Raw genomic sequence first — 18,832 nt, forward strand, 5'->3', positions numbered from 1 at the left:
GAATTAGAGAAAAGACCAATGGAGCTTAGGGGTTTGTAGCCCCTTAGGATGAACAACAACATGAGCTATTGTTTCTTGATATGTGATTCTCTAAGGAGAGTTCCATTCTGGAATCTATTCAATTTGAATGCTAGTTGGTCCAGAGATGTTACTCTGTGAAATCGATAAGTTATAACAACAGTATAACAAAGCCTCTTAACACTTCACTTCACTTACATTTAACATCATTTTCTGCTATATGAAAAGACATTTGGTGTAATCAATGGTGGTGCTGAGGCCTCTGCCTGCTCTGCCTTCTCTTTGTGTACAGAGGAAGAAAGCGGTACTGCATGGAGTAAACCTGCCACCAAAGAAAACCACACTGTGAATGAAGATGAGTAACTGCCAAAATGTTGTTCTTTGACCTCAACATGTATACTGTGGTATATGTCTAAATGAACATACACGAACACACACAGACACACACACACACACACACACACACACACACAAACTGAGTAAATAAAATGTAGTTTTTAAAATGTGAAATGATGTGCCTTGCCTGTTCCTCTTTCTTCTCACTGTGGTATCTCAGCTGCTGCCACACAGGACAGTAGGAGTTTAAATTCCTGATACACTAAATTGAAAGGAAGCCATCCCAGCATGCATTGGAATCTATACCATAGGATATAAGCTTTTACTCTAACAAGTCCTAGAGATTTAGGGTACATTAGTACTACACTCCATTTTTAGTGAACAGATGCTTGTTTGGGTCTCAAGACACAGCACATGGGCTGTAAAGACACAATGCTCTGGACTCATGGTATTGAGCATTAACTCACTCAATAGAGACAATCAGACAAGGAGCGCTGATTTCAGAATCAATGGCATTGCCCACTAAGCATGTACACTACATTCTCCATCTTTCATTGTGCACATTCTCCATCTTTCATTGTGCACATTCCCATCTTGTCTGTGATAAAGAAGAACAGCTAGGAAACAAAAGCTCAGTTACATAATTGCACAAGAAGAACTCCATAAGGGGACAATGAAGAACAACCAAGTATTACAAAAAACGAAACACTTTCTTGCTGTGGAGGGCAGGGCAGTCAAGCAACATTTGGGAACGATGTTTCTAGAAACAATGTCTCTAGTGAGTTCATCTGGGACTTAGCAGCCTTTACCTTAAGTCTGTCTCTGAGGACTTGGTCAGGAGCATTTAGAGTTCCTCAATGCTACATTCAATAATCTTGAACCTGAGTCTGTTTTCATATGTACAACACACAGCATTATTCTGAGTTCCATGTAAATCTATTTGCTATTTTCATTCCTGTACCCATATGTCCATGAGGAGATATAATTGGTGCCTCAGTTGGTGGTTCTCTGTGCTAAGATATTGGTTTGAATGCCTTCTTGTCTGTTTTTATTAATCATCTACCTATCATGTATGCATTTGTTGCAGCATTGGGCCCTTGTAGAGGCTAAGGAAAATGCAAATATCTTTTACCCTGGGCCAAAATTCCAGCCTTTCTTTAAATTTTGACAAGAATTTTGTTGGATTACACAAGGTGACACTGAACTTCATAGTTGTCACCTTCCAGTCACTGCTGCCCAAGTATTACAAGGGTGTGCCACTTATCCTTGAGTCTTCGGCCACCTTGTATATGTGCTTCAGAGATGGGGGTATAGCTTTTGATAAGATGTCCTGGCTTAGTATGTGCAAGTTCCTGAATTCAATGCAGCTCTGAAAACCAACAGGAAAAATATAGTGCTAATGGCACACAAGCACTTTGACCTTCTTGAGTGTGTTGGCAATATATAATCAAACAAGCATTTACATTTTAGAGATTATGAACTCCCAAAAGTATACTGGCCTCTGTGGAATTTAGAACTTGGAGCTGAACTGCTGGTGGGTAAGCTTGGCCTACTTAAAAAAACGTAGCCACTCCTGGTTGTGCGCCCAGCTGTAGGTAATCATTTTTTCAGTAAAACAAAGACTATAACTTCATTTCCATTTCCAATGCCCTCAGTCACAAGGGAAATAATGCATCGAAAGCACAAAATAATTACAGATGAACACAATTTAGACTAAAATGGAGTCTGTCCATTTCACACATCTTTGAGCAAGCATGACTATAGATGAACCATGCACTGAAATCATGGACAGTTCTAGTGAATTTTATAGCACAACTATAAAAAAAAATACTCAAACCATGACTTTATTCAGTCTGATTGAATCTTCAATTGTAACTAAACTTACCAAACCAAGCTTCATTTACAATCAAGTTAATCTTATTTTACAAAAAGTTAAAATTTGACCCTTTTGTGTTAAGTAAACAAAGCATGTTTTTAAAAATGAACCAACACAGAAGCCCTCACAGTTACAAAACTAAATTTTGCATCTTGTCAGTTAATCTTAGGCAGTGTAAAAGAGTCCATTTTAACTGAAATAGATATTCCATAGTTTTTATATAAATATTTAAGGGTATAGAGTACAAATGGAGCACTAAATTTGCTATAGCCATATTTCCATGTAGACACACACAAAAAAATACCATTAAGCAATACAAGTCTCATCCATAAATGCAGGAGGACAGTAATTTAGTAATTTCCATGACAGTGTACACACTGCTGAGCTATCTCATCAAAAAATGTGTGCATGATGTTATACTGGGCACCTTGTCTTTGTTTAATATATTATCCAATTTCGTCAGGCAAAAAAAGGCATCAATGTGGTGATTTATAGGTTATTAATGTAAAATTAAATATTATGAATCAAAACACTATAAGGAAAGCAGAGTCATGTTCCATTAAATAGGTGGGAATAGGAGCCCAACTAAAGGGAAAGCTTAACTAAAAGTTTGTCTTCCTAAATGGTAAAATGTCATCTGACACTTCATATGAAATCTGTGAAAATATGAAAAGTAAAATTACAGAGGAAGCCATATTGGATTGCAATGCCTTATCTCTTCATGGTCAACTCCACTAGATTTGGAAGCACTTAGGAGACACACATCTAGGCAAGTCTTCAATGATATTTTCATAAAAGTTTAGCTGAAGAGGGACGATGTACCCTGCGTGTGAGTGGAACCATCACATGGGCTGGGGTTCTGGACTGAAGAGAGAACAGAGAGAAACAGCTAAAGGAGAGTGAACATCCATCTCTCTCTCTCTGCTTCTTGACTATGGATACAATGTAACATAATCGCCTGCTCTATCCACTGTCCCTGCCATGCTATGATGGGCCATATCCCCTTAAGACAGGAGCTTAGTGGGTCATTTTGGTGGGAGACCAGAATGCTGGGGGAAATGTGGATGGGGAAGAGAGTTTGTCCCATGAAGCTTCAAAGGGAAACAAGGACTCTCTGGAGAGCTAGCTGGAGACTTCGTGTGCTGCGTCCTGACCAAGCCCTGCAAATCTAAATGAAACCCAAGTCGAAATAAATTGATGGAGGAGATTTCGGGAGAGCGTAACTCCCATCTGCAGGGTGGTCTCTGCTCGTTTCCCTATGCCAGCTCAATGGTGGAGGCAGAAAGATATGGAAATTGTACAGTTTGGAGAGCAGAGCAATGTGAACAAGAATAGAAGCACAGACAAAGTGGACGAGAAGAGAGCAGCCATAATTATGACCAAGAAAGCCTGTGCTCTTCTGTGGAGAGTAGGAAAGATGTTTTGAGGGAATGGCTCCACCTGTCCAAGGTTCCAACATATACAAATGCAAAATGATTTGAAACAAGAGAGTCTGGACTTAGAACATTGCAGAAGGGATTTCCCATTGGGAATTAACTTTCTAAGGATATAATTTCCTGAGGCCAGATGCCAGAGTATGCAAATGCTCTGCTAAAAAGGGGGCTAGACTATATCCAAGCTGGCAGCAGAATTTGGCAGGATGGTTCACACAGTAACAGCTTTTGTGAAGCGCAACAGTTCCAGGGTCATGAAGTCTTGAATACAAATTCCAAAAAGCCACTGAGGCCAATCAATGTGATACAGGATCAGATTTCCTGAAAGAAGAGTTTGAGCTCTCATTTGTATTAAGCTATGATGGATAAGATTAAATTGCAAAGAGACGCTAAGACATTGGAGATTCTAGACACCATGGGACAGCTACCAAGGAGAATTGTAGGTATGAAAACAGCCAGCCCAAGGAAAGAATGTCTGAAGTAAGACTAAATCCTAGCAGAGCACACAGCACACCTATCTTACAGCTCCCAGTCTGTCATCTGGGGTTCTTAGGTAGTATCATGTTTCCACTGCTTTGGGTGTCACCTTATGTGCACTTCTACTGCACGCAGCACATGTGTCTTAGACACTTACGAAGACACTTTTTCCTCACCTCCTGGAAATCAGTAATTGTTTTTTTTTTAATCCTGTGTTAATTTGGTTCCCAATCAAATTACTGCTGCTTCAGAGAGAAGGAATGAATGGCCTTCTAAGTGACCGGTGTAATAATTATCCCAATTCAATCATTACATACGTGTCCCAAAGCATCGCACTGTATTGCTTACAATTTTTTAATGTTTTGTGTTAATTAAAATTAAAACCCATAAAGGACAGGAGATGACTCCCTGCTCTTGCAGACACAACCTGAGTTTGGTTCTTGGCACCCACGATGGTTCACAGGCATCCAAAGCTCTGTTTCTCACACACCTGACACCTACAATCTCTCATTCACATGCTGTCTCTGTCTCTCTAGTTATCTCTAATAAAAATAAGATTTTAAAAGTAGATAATAAAAATGGAGTATATAAGGATGTATATAGTTGTTAAGCCCCCAAACTCCAAAATAAAATGTAATTCAACTCCAACTTCGACAAACTTGGAGTTGTGCAGACAAAATGAGGGAAAAAAATCTTAGCCTTTTTTTTTTTTTCATTTTATTTTATACTGGACATTGACAGATTACAGTTGTTTATATTTATGGACTATAAAATGATACTGAATGCATATAAGGCAGAATGAGTAAATTAAGCTAATTAAAATATCTATAAGATGTATTGAATAAAGGAAGTAATGAATGGCACTTAGCAATCAGCAAATTCATGAGTATCTCCCTGACAATTTCTTTGGCATAGCCAAAGGAAAATAGACTCAGCTCAATCTTAATCTCTAAGGCCATTTAAACTCACAACTTATTGATTAATTAGTTTGTGTGCAGGTGGGTATGTGTATGGGGTAGCTACCGGTGCCTGATGAGTGCACACAAGTGGAGGTCAGAGGACACCTCCGGGCACTGCTCTTCGGGGCTCGGACATGGAGTCACTCGCTGGCCTGGGTCTTCCCTAAGTTGGCTGGGCTGCTGCTTGGTGGTTTTCGGGTCCAGCTTTCTCCTCCTCTCACCTTGCTTGGATTCTAAGCACAGCCCCCCATGCCTGGTTTCTGTGGGTTCTGAGGATGGAACTCAGGCCCTCACACTTGTGACCGACAGCTTTCCTGACTGAGCCATCCCTGCAGGCCCAATTAACTATTAACTCTTGAGACTCAGGCTCTCTCCAAATCAAGAAATCCTTTAAAATTATTCATAAGCAATTTCAATGAGTACACATTTAGAGAGTCAATAACTGTTAGATAAATGTTAGATTACTGATTATTGTGATTATTAAAACAGTCCAAACATGGTCAAGTCTGAGAACATACTTCCAAGGGATGAGGATGCTGAGAAGTAAGGTTTCAAAGAAAAGAAAACGAATATCTACTCAGGAAACAGTATTTCTGTACTGCCTTTCTTTCTACTTTAAAGAGCTCAAAACTATGTATTGAACATTTGCTGGATTAAATTGAGCTTGAGAATCAAGGTTGGGAAGCCCTGGACCTGTCCTCACTGCAGGACCCCTGAGTGGGACAAGGATACTCCTGTACCCCTGATGGCAGCACCTCAGGGAGTGAGAAGTGTTGTAGCAGCGGGTGGGAGGGGAATCAGCTCCTAACCCGTTCATGGTTGAGTCCTGATTCATCCACTGTACAGCAGAACTCCAAAAGCAGCACAAAGTGACACGCAATAGTTCTGTCTCTGCTCAACCAAGACCGGCACTACAGCAGATGTGCTGCTTTCAGGAGGGTCAGGAGACTTAGTGCTTCATATTGCCCAGCTCTTGTTTATCATTCACGTTGTGAAAATAGAAGTCATCTGTTTCATTCCTCCTATCACAAAAAAGAAGTCTCACCAAATGTAACAACTCCTCTCCTGGCAGCAAGGCCTTAAGCAAAAACTGATGCAATGATATTTCTTTATTATTGGTAATGAGTAATATATTTATTAATGAAAGGTATTGTTAGAAAGTGAGCAATTCTCATATTGCTCGAGTGATTCAATAAAAATTAAGTTAACAAAAAAAGCACAGGACCAGATGGGTTTAGTGCAGAATTCTATCAGACTTTCAAAGATGACCTAATACTAATACTCTTCAAACTATTTCACAAAATAGATACAAGAGCAGCACTCATTCTAGACCAACTCATTCTATGAAGCCACAGTTACACTGCGCATTCTCCCTTGGAGCTGGAACAGTTTCTGTCTAATCAGGAACTTGTCATAATTTCCTTTCATAGAGGATTTTTTCTACTTCTATCATGTTTAATGTTCCAAATAGACTTTTAAAACTGGTAAAAAAAAAAAAAAAAAACTAAGTTAAAATAACACATTCATACTTTTGTTGTTATTTAGCATCCGTAAATTTTTATTTTCTATGGTTTCTGTGGTTTCTTACAGACGGTTCAAAGGCTGAAAACTTGGGGTGATGATAATCTACAGACTGTGGGCTCATTTCATTACTAATTCAAGTTACAGAAGATCTTTGAGCAGTATATAGGAGCAGAAATTAAGATGCCACCACACCTGGCTGGTGGCCAGAATAGAGAAGGCCTGTGAGGTGCCCTCCTGGGAAAGATGTTCCTAAGAGATGGTTTAAAGGTAACCATGCCCTGATAACTTTGCCTCTGAAAATAAATACATCATTTTCTTCACATCACTAGAGAAGTGAAGTGGACACTGAGCTATAGGAACAAACGAGAAATGTGCATTTTATCAAATCTCATGTCTACACTAGGAGGACATCAAATGCTGTGAGTACACAGGCAGGATCCTGCTGGTGTCTAGCCTTCTGAAAGTGCTGCAGACAATGGGCCAAAGGCTAAGCAGGACACCCCAGAGTCTGTAAGAGAGTTCATACCTCGTTCATTTTCTTTTGCTCCAAGAGGCCAGTTACTAGAAACAAATTTGCACGCCTGTGTCTAAATATACAAGCTGATTACTTGAAAATAATCAACCACAAAGAGTCATTTTGAAGTTCTTAAATGGCTGACATTTCAAGAAAGTTTTACTTATAATTTTTGAGGTTTAAGAATATGTAAATCATATTCTGTTAGCGTTGCTGATTGGTTGGTTTCAGGTTTTTAAGAGTTAATGCCTGGAACAAATACACTGGATTGTAAACACTAAGAAAATAGTTCCGGTTCATATTGTTGGCCAGTATTATCCCCAGCTGCTCAACCCTGGGATTCAGGCTTGCTCATTTTCCACCCAAGGCAGATCAGAGCTGCAACCGATTAGACAATTGAAATGTTGCTCATTTGTTCTTTCACAGAGCACATATTTTGTGGAGTCCATGTCAAAATACTGTTATGAATGAACAAGAGGCAAATCCAAGAGTGTGCTCAGAAGTGTTGAGACCAACGGGGAGAAGAAGGTAGGAGACTTTATATTGGCTCCTTCTTATGTAAAACTCCTGTCAACACCTCTTGGGCTACTGAACTGACATCTCTGGGCATGTGAGTTAGAAGAGATATGAAGAGTCATCTCTGTGAACTGGTGTGGACTGGCTCCAGCAAGAGTCTAAAAAACGTTTCTGGCCAAATGCAAAAGCCTTTTCCGGTGGGAAAATAGAAGTGATCGGTCACACACACAGCAAGTCAAACAAAGTAAGTGTAGAGAAGAGAGCCAGGGTGGCACAGCCTTATCTAATGGGAACAACAAAAGTCATAAATCCAGCAAAGATGCTTGACCAAGGTCCAGCAAAGCTGAGCCAAGTGATGCAATCACCTTTGTGCACTCTTCCACTTTTGGTCTCAATCTCCGTGTATTGTATGTTTGGGAGGCTTTTAATATTTATGGAACTTGGGAATATTGAATTGATGGGGAATTTTTTATGAATCATTTATTCCTTCTCCAGGAAAATCCTGAGCATACTACCCCATCTGCTTTTAGGGAGAAATCCTTATCTGGTCCTACTTGAAGGTCTTCCTTACACCCTGGAGTTATGACTCAAAGATGCCAGAGATCTCCTTATGAGGCTCTGACTCCAAGATACTCTTGGACCATGTGCCCCTGTACTTACTCAGGAACAAGATAATCAGCACAAAATAAACTTTAAAAGGTCAACAAGACTCAATGGGTTAGAGGAGTTAGCATCAGATCCGACTAAAAGCTTCTTCTACTACATGCTCAGGTATTTACATGCATATAAGATTACAGGCTGCATATGGTATGCTCCTTGAAGAAAAGGTACAGCAAGAAAATTAGATTGGCCAGTGTTATCTCTGCCCTACATAGGGCCTTATATTGGTGGACAAAAGTGGAGTGAATAAATGATAAAAAAAAAATTAAGTATTAAGACCTCTCCTTCTTAGAAAATTAGCTTGTGCAGGGTGATGTGGTGTTGTATGACTGAGGAACAAAAGAATACCAAGATTAGACATATGAATAAATTCTACAAATATATAAACATTGTATTGTAGCAGAAATTGAATAATAATCACAGAAGCTTTGGCCTGAAGGTTTTTCTTGGGCCTGAAAATTATTATTACTCTGACCATTACAAGTTCATAATACACTGCTTGGGACATGACAATCTGCCCAGACTGGCTTAGAGATTTTTTTTTTCTGTCTAGTGTTCTTGAAACTGCAAGAGCTACTAACCTGAGAAGAGGATGCTATGCTTTGGCAAAACATTCCTCTAGATACTTAAAAATTGGGTTGATGGGGGAAATTATTGTAAAAATTAAAAGAAATTATTGTAAAACTCTGTTCCACCACAGATTATCAATGATGACTAACTTAAAACCAAGAGGAATAAAATACATTTTGTCTAGAAACAAAAATGATATGACCTATGTTTCGGAACAACAGGAATTCATCCTAGCCTACTAGTTAGGAATAAATAAAGAAGCATCCTCACTGCCCATCATTCAAGCTGCAACATTCTTCCTGAACACCGTGTCTGACTCACTTCTCCTTACCAGCCAATTCCTATCTCTTCTTCAGGACTGGCTGCCAGCAGCAAAGAAACTAGGTGGGCCGTGGGGAATCTCAGGGGAGCAGTCTTTAGAGTGTTGGATAATAAAGGCTGTAAAATGAGGGCTTGAGACTATATCCTACAAGATTCAATGACTTTGAAAGATATTGCGGGAAGATTTGTGTTGTTTCTATTAACATGACCACATATAACTCAAAGGCCACTCTTATTGGTGTTTGGGGGTTAAGTCATTTAGGGCTGTGCAAGGGCGGGTGCTCTTCCAGTAATTCAAACAAAAGAGGGATTGACTTCAGTCTGAGTGGTAGAGCGACGGTAAGAGATAGTGATAGTACGTCACAGATGGAGTTACGTTCAGCAGAGTCTGTTGACCTGCTGGATGTGAAGGAAGGCTCAGAAAATGACTCTGGTTAGAAAGATATAGTCAGCATTTCCTGAATTGGAGCAAAGACAATGGGGAGAGGAATGAGGCAAGCAAGATTTTGGTGTTTTATTGTCTCTGAGGAAAGTTCCTTATGTAGCTCAGGTTGACCTTGAACTCATGGTTACCCAGCCTCAGCCTCCATAGTACTGGGAGTTACAGGTGTATACCACCACACTAAGCAGGGATTGGCTTTGAATCAGTATGGTTTTGCATGCTTTCTTGACATCTAATTCGAGATGTAGAACCAGGTAGGAGCGTGCATGAATCCGGCTTAGAGGTGCAACTGTGTGCATTTTCAAGGTCATGGTCACATTCAGAGCTCACAGGGACAGGAGCATCTAGAGAGAGAGTAGAAATGCAGTGGCTTGTGACTCTCTTACAAAGTAAGGTCATCCCAGCAGTGTTTTCAAAACTCTGTAAGTGCAGGTTCACTCGATTCCTGTAACAATCTCAGAAGGGGATGCCATTGCTATCCCTTTTACAATTTGGGAAACTGAGGCACAGAAATATTGAGGAATCTACTCACTGGCAAGCAAGTGTCTCCTAAATGGTACCTTGGCATTTTGAATTATGTTGTCTGCATCCTGAACTCTTGTTAGAGAAGAGATCCCACCTAAAGGCTTGGGCCTGCGGCCCTGTGACTTTTGGAGATAAATGAGGTGAGTAAGTCTTAGAATGTGGATCAAACACTTTCCTTGGCCTGAGGAATCCTACTCATGTCCAGGGAGCATGAGGGCCATAGAAACTAGGTAAAGCCAAAATACTGTGCCCTTTGTAGTGAAGAGATCTGTGTGAAATAAAAGAGGAGATGCAGTTGCCCCCTACACCTGCTTTCAATGAGTGCATACCACCCAGTCTGCAGCTCTGCTCAGTGAGAAGCAGCAGTAAGTACACAAAGAGAGATGGACGCACAGCTCTTTGCTTTGCCTGGGAACATGGTGAGCTTGCAATTCCTCACCACATCTCCAGCAATGTTTAAGAGTAAAAGCAAGGGCTACAGTGAGACCCTAATAGCTGTCTGAGGCTAATACTGTTCTGTACCCACTGCTCCTGTGTCTAAGGGCCCTAAGGAACTGCAGTTACAGTATCTGAATGAGCACAAAGGTGCTGAGTTACTGGCTTCACACAACACCAACCACTGTGGCTACCTTCATGTTCTTCCTCTCTTGGCCACTGACATTTAGTTGTCGTGGTTTTATTTTATTTTATTTTACTTTTTAGCCTATGTCAAACCAAACTGAATGGCACTGGTAGGTAACAACAGGTAGCTACTGAAGATGCTACATTTGGGATTCCTTAGCCCTTAAGAAAAAGAAGAACTACTCACGTTCCTGATGCCTTGATGATCAATGCCACATCCCAAGGATTTGGACAGAAATATAAAATGTTGAAGTACAACTAAAATCTGACTGGAGATCACTTTATAGATTGAATTATTTCAAACTCATTCATAAAGGTTTCTTCATTTCTAAGCTTTCCTAAAATGAACTAGAAATGGGGATAAAACCTGAGTGTTCACTGTACTTCCCCCCACAAATCTTTTACTATTACATAAATAAAAACTTGGTGTGGCACATATGAATATGGAGAGGCAAAAGTGAAATACAAGGGAGTGTACTGTACCTTGTTTTACCTGTAAGGAACACACACCTGACAAAAGGCAATTTTCACATCCAAGGTTGGTTCACTGCAGTAGTATAAGAAATGGAGGCTCATAAATACCTACAGGGAACAAAATTGGATGATAAGTTTCCAGGGCACTCACTTTTTATTATTTCATAGTATTGATTTATAATCATCTGAGTTATACACTGACATCATGAACAGCACAGATGCATCATAAGTATCACCTATACCTATAATCAGTATTTTTCACAAATTATAAATACTATATAATACAATTCTGTAAAATGTTTTGTCAGCTCATCAGGATCATCATACTCATGCCAGGAACCATGGAGGATAAGCTAAACACTAGCAGGTGATCCTTCTGAGATGTTCCACCATGGGCTGTAGAGTTCATGATAGACATGCTTCTTTAGGCAAGGATGAGGATATTACATCTGAGGAAGAAGTCCCAATTTTCCTGATAGTATTAAATACTTATAATAATCATTAGGTATTAGCCCACCCTTTCAAGCCAATTTCTGTAGAACAATGAGGATAGACTATCTTGTAGTGAAACTATATAGACAAATAGATGCTTTCTTAATTATTAATGATGATTCTTTAAGAATTCCTAAAATTATGTTAGTAGTTATTAAGATCTTTTATAATAGGACTACTATTACGTCCTTTCTGATGTCAAGACTGCAATGAGATCTCTGCCAGTGTTCAAATATCACATGTTAATTGCTTCTGAGAAAGTAAGCAGGTATCTACAACTTAGAGAATATTCCAAGAGGTTTTAAAGCCATTAACCAAAAGTCATAAAAAGGGAACAAGCAAGTTATTATAGGTACAAGGACAGGAGCAGATAAAATACTGACTGGGTTCATTTACACAAAGCTTCAATGATAATTTAGTCACAAAAGTTATGGTTTTTAACTCTCCATGAACCTGTAGAGCTGGTAACAAATAATGAATGTTTAGCCAGATAATTACTCCTAACAGATACATATGCATACATTCTCTGTTATAAACTTCTTATTCAATTTATGATTTGAATTTATCTGTAAATTTGTGATGAGCTTTTTACCAGTCATTGTGTATTCTGAAAGATGTATAAATGCTGAGGACAAAGAGAGGAACCTGAACTCAAGAAGAACCTTTTAGAGAGAAGAACTTTCTTAGAAAACTTTCAGATAGAACTTAAAAGTAAAGGCATTGGGGGTAAAGGCACTGGGAGTAAAGGCATTGGGAGTAAAGGCACTGGGGTAGGGCACTGGGGTAGGGCACTGGGGTAGGGCACTGGGGTAGGGCACTGGGGTAGGGCACTGGGGTAGGGCACTGGGGTAGGGCACTGGGGTAGGGCACTGGGGTAGGGCACTGGGGTAGGGCATTATTATTGTTACATTAGGGCAGGAGAAGAGAGCAAGATTAGGAGAAGAGAGCAGAGAGAATTTTTCAGAGAGAACTTTTTGGAGGAGAACTTTTGTAGAAACATTTTAGAGAATCAAAGAACTTAGAAATAAAGGCTAAAATCACTTTTCAAAGTGTCCTTTTTTCTTCCTACAACTTTGTTAGAGGCAAGCAGTTCCTGCAGAGATAGAACAAAGGGTGCTTGACTTAATCCCTGGCTGTTTTAGGATGAGGAGCTAAACCCAGAGACTACAGCTTCTGGCCTCAGGAACTCAGACAGGCAGGTGAACTACAGCAGCAAAATGACTTAGCCTTGAGACACGTAAATGGTTTATTATTACACAGCAATCCTAAATATCTTGCAAGACCAAATCTTGCCCCTGCATAAGCTCTTCCCCTCTGCTTACCTCAAGAAAGAACCAGAAGAAAGAAGAAGTGCTGGGGCTAGCCCCCAACAATATAGATTAGATACAATGAATTGGATACTCCTAAAAAGTTAAGGCTAAATACAAAATTTATATAACAGTTTCATTCAGTGCTAAGCATCTAGTGAAAAAAAAGCTGAAACATTTGCTCTAGGGTGTGTGTGTGGAAACTTACTGTAGACTTTTATGGTTCAGAACTATATGTTCACTGTAGATTCCGTGTGCTGGAGGCTTGATCTCCAGTAAAGCACAGTGCAGGTAACTGGGCCATCATGCTACAAAACTAATAAATTAATAAGCCCTCTGATGGATTCACATCTGGATGGGCTGCTCAGGGGTGTGGAAACTCAGGGAAACGGGACCTGGTTAGAGGAGAGAAGTCACTGTGGGCTCTTCAGGGCTGTATCTTATTCCCTGTCCCTTGCTTGCTCACTTCCTCTGCCTCCCTACCCACCACATGCCCCATGCCATGATGCTCTCCCACATCCTGGACTCATGGACTAACATCTCTCAATCTATGAGCCAGAACACATATCTCTTTTACATTCTTATTCTTGGTCATGTGTTACCTCAGTGGTAGAACCTGACAGAATGTTAATGAGTGATTTAAAATGTCTTATATAATTCTATAAAATATGTGAAACCATTAGATTCGAATTTAGTGCATAAATACAGATAAAATCTTCAAACCTTGTAGGACCATGAAAGGCAGTCTGTGTTTCACAGTTTGTGAAAGCAAGTGAGGCTTACTCTGGAGACCCAGTAGAGAATTCTGCAAGAGATGGAACAGTGAGCTGCGCCCCCAGACATTAGGCGCCTCCACTATCCTGTAGATCAGTTATGTAGGGCAATGCCCCAAACTCCTAGTATTCTGGCTGGACTCCACACCCACAGTCACCTGACTACAGCCTAGTATGCCCCACCCCACAGTTATACGGGAGCAGCAAAGTAGCCCAGCTCACTATAAAAGGGGCTGCTTGGCCCCTCCCTTCTCTCTTAAGTTCTTGTCTTCTTCCTTGTCTTTACTCTCACCTGTTTCCTCTCTCCACCTCCCTTTCCCACCTCTCTACAAAGTCATGCCCGCTGCACTCTACTTCCTCCCCCTCTCTCTTTCTCTCTCTCTCTCTTTCTCTCTCTCTCCCTCAATCTCTCTCTCTCTTTTCTATAATAAAGCTCTAAAATCATGGACTGCCTCCTTTCTTCTAGACTAGTTGTGCTGGAACCATGGAATAGGCCTTCCTCTAAAGAGCCGCCTCCAATCTCCCACAGGAAGGCCTCCCAGCGTTTCCAGCCACCAGACGAGATCAAGGACTTTCGTCCTGGGGCCACTGCCAGCCCTGGCCCCCACCCATTCTCAGCTCTTCTACAGTGTCCAGTGATGTCCTATGATGCCAAAGAGCTAGAACCTGTCCCAGGAACCCCGGACTGCTCCCTCCCACCCCTGCAGGCTGCAATCTCCCGCATCTGCCCACCCAGTGTTTCTGAACTCAGGTCTCTCCCACCCCTTTATTTCCCTATGCCTGGTGCCCCACAAAACATGATGGTTTTGAAGTTCCCTTATTTAAAGATTTAAAATATAATAGCATCCATTATTTTAAGTACATATGACTACAGAAAAAAAGAAAAGTGGGGACTCTATTAATAACTGTTTGCTTTTTACAGTAATTAAATTTTTTAATTATACTATTTTCTATGAGTTTGCAATATTTAACAATTCTGCAAGATTGCAAGAGGAAGAGATCCTTAAGGCAATGCAAATGAAGACCTGAATTCCTTGGGAATGAGACAGCCTCAGAAGAAGCCGACAGTTTCACCCGTTTAATTAAACACATTTTTGAACATCGTTGCATGCAAGGCAACGTTCTGTGAGATCAAAGGATTTAAAAACGAGCATGGAGGTAAAACTTCTGTTTCCAGCATATGATTGATTAGGTATCCTGAAAACCACTCTGAAGTCAAAACTCCTAAAAAAAAAATGTTAGATGAAAGACATAAAAGATTTTAAGACACATAGTTAAGCTGCCCAAAGGGGGCAAGAAATGTTCTAAGAAGCTGAGAACATTGTGGCATGGGCACAGAGACACACAAGAGCCAAAGCTATTGCTTGGCCCTCACCAGCTGATGACTAGAATATCAGAATAGGCAGAGGACAGGGGGAAAGCTACCATCTACCTGGATGGGAGGTGACACTGGAGAGAACCACAAGGTCCTTGCTTGAAGAAATTTTAAAGCAACATGATAAGGAAGCTGAATAATCCAGAAGCAAGGTTTGAGTTGCTAGAATCGTGTTTAGTATTGGATTTGATGTGCATATAAGGAAGAGTAAAAGGATAAAAAAATTAAGCATCTGTGAGTAAAGAACAATCCAGACACTTGTGTGGCTTGGTGAGAGAAGCATGCTGCTGCAAATAAGAGATCATTGTAGAAACTGGGTATTGATAAGCAGAAGAAAGAGCCTAGAAGGAGACAGATCCAAACAGGGAGACCAGCTTATGTTAAAGTCTACAGTGTACACTTCTGGGGAAATGAGAAACTGTGTGTCGAGTCATGACTGAGGCAAGCAGTCAGATCCTCTTTGCCTGCCGGATCCCAGGTGCTGTGGGTTTGCTCCTAATTAAAGCATTCCCTCCAGAGCTTAGGAGGGGGCTTGTGAGACTGAAAAGCCACAGCCACCTAGGTGGCCACACTTAGGAGCTGCAGTCAGTCCCTATTGAAAGAAGACAGTTGTTCCTTTTTCTGCACTTATGCATGGGACTCTTGCATGTTTTGCAAACAGAAACTTTGGTTCCTTTGGTTCCAGTCTCAAGGACGGCAGTGCAGCAGACATGTTTGAAAGCAGCTTCCTCTTAGATCAAGTAGGAGATGCAACCAGTCTCCAGTATAATGGAAGCTAACGACTGCCTTGGACACGAGTTGGTCATGCATCCAGTCTCCAGTATAATGGAAGCTAACGACTGCCTTGGATATGAGTTAGTCATGCAACCAGTCTCCAGTATAATGGAAGCTAACGACTGCCTTGGACACGAGTTGGTCATGCAACCAGTCTCCAGTATAATGGAAGCTAACGACTGCCTTGGATACGAGTTAGTCATGCGTCCTATCCCAGATAAAGGGCTTAAGGCTCCTAAGCTCGCTGTTCCTCTGCAACATGCAGCCTAATGCATGTGTGATAGTTTCAAGCCTGCTTCTCATCACTCTGTGGAAACTGAGGCCAAGAAGCTGTTCAGGGTATTGACCCTGTTGATTCTGCATGAGGGCATTGCCATGAGCGCAAAAAAACTTGTATTGTGTCCAAGAACCTGGTGTTGTCTGCCATTACCCAGGAAATAATGGCAGGTTATCCTGGAAACTTGCAAACATGGTAATATGTCATATTCTCTTCAAGCCTTAACTCTTAACTCATGTTATATAGAAAAGCCCTCAGAAAGCATCAAAACTTATATGTTATAAATTACAGAAGGATATATAATCAAATGCCAGAGGCATAAATAGCATGTAGATATGCTAAAGTATAAAGGAAATTATTGCTAAACTAAATTAAATATAGTAAGTCTGCTTATGGGTTTTGTTTTTAAGTAGGCCACAAATCTGGGAAAGTATTTAAAACACACCATCAATGGAAAATGTATCCAGAATCTATATAGATTACTTTTAAAAAAAATGAAGAAAAACTCAGAGAATCCAGTAGAAAAAATGAGCTAGGCAAATTTTTTCAAAAAAATGCTCATAAACACATGATGTATAAGATGAAACTGCAGGATACTCTTAATTCATACCAACCAAATGAGCAGCAGCTGAAAAGAGTGAGAGTTTTACAAGGTGGTTCTACAGAAGACAGAGTCCGCCCCTGAGAGCTACACAACTGGACATAACTCCAAGAGAGACATAGTTGTTTCCTAAAGCTGTCCACAGTGTACAACCTGGCAAATCCCTACCTACACACAATGGAGAGACATTCTTGTGTTTCCCTCAGGTTACACACACAAGAGAGCTCACCCAAAATCTCCACAACAACAGACTAAACAACAAAACCCAAAACGTGGAAAAACATCCACAGACAGGACTGCGAAGAGGTAAGTTGTATGGTTTAGTAGAATTCGATGCAATGATGAAGTAGCCATTGTCAGCATCCTCAAATCTCTTCAAACACTGACTAACACAGACCTGGTTTCATTTAAGAAACATAGGAGCTTTGCACAGTTTAGCCGCTTGGAAGTTTTAGCTGTGACTCTCATGCATGGACTTATTTCTGTTCTTCAACTCCTCTCAGAACTATTTTGTACTTTTTATGTATGGACTGATGTATTCTAAAGTTTTTTTTCTTGAGCATTAATATTTTATGCAAATCTGACTGGTTCATTTCCCAAATGCTTATTGCTAAGCATCAGACTACTTTCTGTAGGTAACCCTATGTCCTACCGATTGGTGCATCGACCTATTAGATCTGGTGTCTGCTGGGCTGCTTTGGACTTTGCTCCCTCAGAGAATGAAGGCTGCTGACGCTTGCCCTCCTGCAGCTCCTGGCCTGCTCCTCTTTGCCTGCAGGATCTCAGGTGCTGTGGGTTTGCTCCTAATTGAAGCATTCCCTCCAGAGCTTAGGAGGGGGCTTGTGAGACTGAAAAGCCACAGCAACCTAGGTGGCCACACTTAGGAGCTGCGAGCCTGAAGCTCTCTGTCAGGCAGCTAACTGTGCAGGCTGGAGAATCTTCTCCATGGTTAAGACTTTTCGGTGATATGGTTGTTTCATACTTCTACAAGTAAGCCCTCATCTGTGCTCCTGTTAGAAGCCCCAATAAAAATCCTTGGTTCATTAAATTGATCTTCAGTGCAATAATTATTTATGTTTGTCATGGGGTCAAGTATGTGTGAGTACATTTTCAAGCATGTTGGTGGGTGGGTGCACGCGCGAGTATTATTGCTTCCCATGAAAAGTTTGTCACATGCTTCAGTCCAACAGGTGAACATCTTATTCCTTGTGTTTGCTTTGCTTGTTCTGGCAATTCTCGTCTGCATTTTCAACTTCCAGTCATTTAACTCCAAACAATGTTGGCACGCTGCCCTTACAGCTTTTGAACATTACAGTAACCTTCATTCCCACTCAAATAAGTCAAGACACTATGCATATGTTCCTTATAAACACTGTTGAGCATTGCCTTTGTCATGTTTGGAATTGTATTTTAAAGAAATTACAAAAATCACAAAGAAAGAATTTTATACTGATTTAAATATTTTAAAGATCGCATTTTTATACCTTTAAGTTTTTTTCTTCTTAAGCATGCCTGTTTTAGATACTACTATAAATGTTGGTTTTATTTTATTGCTTTTTTCCCAAAATGCTCATTTCTGCAAATTAAATTATTTTATTCCATTGCTTTCTCATTTTCTGGTTGCATATATCAAATTGGAGTGTTCTCCCCAGTTCTTTGTGGAGAACTCACCACTCAGACACTAGATTACGTAATAGTCTCAATTCTGTTAGCACATTTGCTTCAAGCAGATTACGGCCTCCTTTAAGAAATGACTAGCTGTATTTGCCACAACCCTAAGACCTAACGCAGTCCTTCCTGTTTGTCTAATGTCAAGTAAATGTTTATTGAATAAAAAGGGATCTAAACGAAAAACAAACAAAACCTCTTTCCTTCTCTGGCCCAAGTCTAAGTATTTTCATTATCTCTGCAAATTGAGAACTGTCAATTTCCAGCAAGGTCAGGTAAAGGGATTCACAGCAGACTGA

General features: G+C 40.5%; 1 protein-coding gene across 6 annotated transcripts in view; it reads right to left on the reverse strand.

The window, feature by feature from the left end:
* Mapk10 (mitogen-activated protein kinase 10) overlaps window positions 1-18,832 on the reverse strand; it is a 294,149-nt gene that overhangs the window by 127,058 nt on the left and 148,259 nt on the right. For 3 of the 6 annotated variants that reach the window (XM_031337017.1, XM_031337021.1, XM_031337018.1), the window contains one exon: window positions 11,303-11,374. In XM_031337017.1, coding sequence (XP_031192877.1) covers window positions 11,303-11,368 — 66 coding nt within the window. In that variant the 5' untranslated portion in view covers window positions 11,369-11,374. Of the gene's footprint in view, window positions 1-11,275; window positions 11,375-18,832 lie in introns of all 6 variants that reach the window. The other 3 variants (XM_031337019.1, XM_031337022.1, XM_031337020.1) reach the window with 2 other exon arrangements.

Source organism: Mastomys coucha, unplaced genomic scaffold (assembly GCF_008632895.1).
Source record: "Mastomys coucha isolate ucsf_1 unplaced genomic scaffold, UCSF_Mcou_1 pScaffold22, whole genome shotgun sequence".
Taxonomy (NCBI): domain Eukaryota; kingdom Metazoa; phylum Chordata; class Mammalia; order Rodentia; family Muridae; genus Mastomys; species Mastomys coucha.